Source organism: Monodon monoceros, unplaced genomic scaffold, assembly GCF_005190385.1.
Source record: "Monodon monoceros isolate NGI ecotype Baffin Bay Population unplaced genomic scaffold, NGI_Narwhal_1 Super_Scaffold_19, whole genome shotgun sequence".
Classification (NCBI taxonomy): Eukaryota; Metazoa; Chordata; class Mammalia; order Artiodactyla; family Monodontidae; genus Monodon; species Monodon monoceros.
In genome coordinates this window covers 62,406,879-62,408,005 of record NW_021703775.1, presented here as the reverse complement: position 1 = coordinate 62,408,005, position 1,127 = coordinate 62,406,879, and the positions used below count along the sequence as shown (strand labels likewise).

The window sequence follows — 1,127 nt, the reverse complement described above, 5'->3', positions numbered from 1 at the left end:
ACACACACACACACACACACACACACACACACACACACACACACACAGTCATAAAATCCTGAAGCTGATTTTCTTGGGTGCCTATACCGGCTCAGCAGGCAGCCCCTAGAGAGGCATTCCAGAATGTTTCAGCCATGGTGGCATTATTGGAGTATGTTGCAATATGCCTCCCAAGGCAATTCCTTTTACCGAAGGAGGGCACTTTTATTTTGCTGGGCTTTTTTGCTGTCACCAAATTTTGATGATCTTTGTGGCCTCTGAGTCCTAAGACATATTAATTTTCAAATAATTAGCATAAAAGTATGATTTATATGAACTTGAATATAAAATACATTTGTTCTGCTTGTATACACAAAGAATAGATTTCTTTTGTTTGGATGAATGATGTCTCTTTATCCAAAAACCATCTTATGACATTGAAATGAATAGTATAATCAATATTCAAGGCAACCATTTTGAAGAGCAGAGCTGATTTGAATTTACAAGTTCAGGCATATTGTTTGATTCATCCTTTAATTGTTGCAGCTTGTATATTTCAGGATGGCGAATAGAACAAATACTGTTGCTACTATAATGTATTATTAAGCAAAGGGAATTTTAATTCTGTACTCTATATTATTTTAAAGAGATTTTCATTGTTTTGATAGTTCTGCCTTGTTCTTTATGTTGCAGCAACTTTTTACAGATGTGGCAAGTGGAGAAATTTCCAGGGAGTTAGCTGATGAAACAGCAGCAATGGACACCTTAGTAACAGAGCTTCAAGACCTAAGCAACCAATTTCGAAATCAGTATTGACCATCCTCGGAACAGCTTCTGGAAAAGGTGCTTCACCTTCTGGAATTTCTCTTATACCTGTGTATCTAAACCACAAGATACTAATTTTTTTAATAAATTTCTCTTGTATGGGTAACATTCTTGCTTTTGTAATCTTTCCAAATGTTTGAACTTTCTGAAATACATTAAATAAAATGTTCCTTCCTTCTTTCTTTAGGCTTAATTACAGTTGAATTCACTATTTTTATTATCCTTCAGGTATTTCAGCACAAAGAGCAAAAAAAATGTTGCTTTCTTTTTAGCATAGGGTTTATTCTGTCACAGCCTAAAATGAATTAGATCATTCTTTGGAA

The 1,127-nt window shown here is 34.6% G+C and overlaps 1 protein-coding gene across 1 annotated transcript in view; it reads left to right on the top strand.

The window, feature by feature from the left end:
• Positions 1-912, top strand: part of TTC27 (tetratricopeptide repeat domain 27) — a 185,453-nt gene extending 184,541 nt beyond the window's left edge. The window contains exon 20 of the mRNA XM_029232289.1: positions 673-912. Coding sequence (XP_029088122.1) covers positions 673-795 — 123 coding nt within the window. The 3' untranslated portion in view covers positions 796-912. The remainder of the gene's footprint in view (positions 1-672) is intronic.
• The last annotated feature ends 215 nt before the right edge of the window (positions 913-1,127 follow it).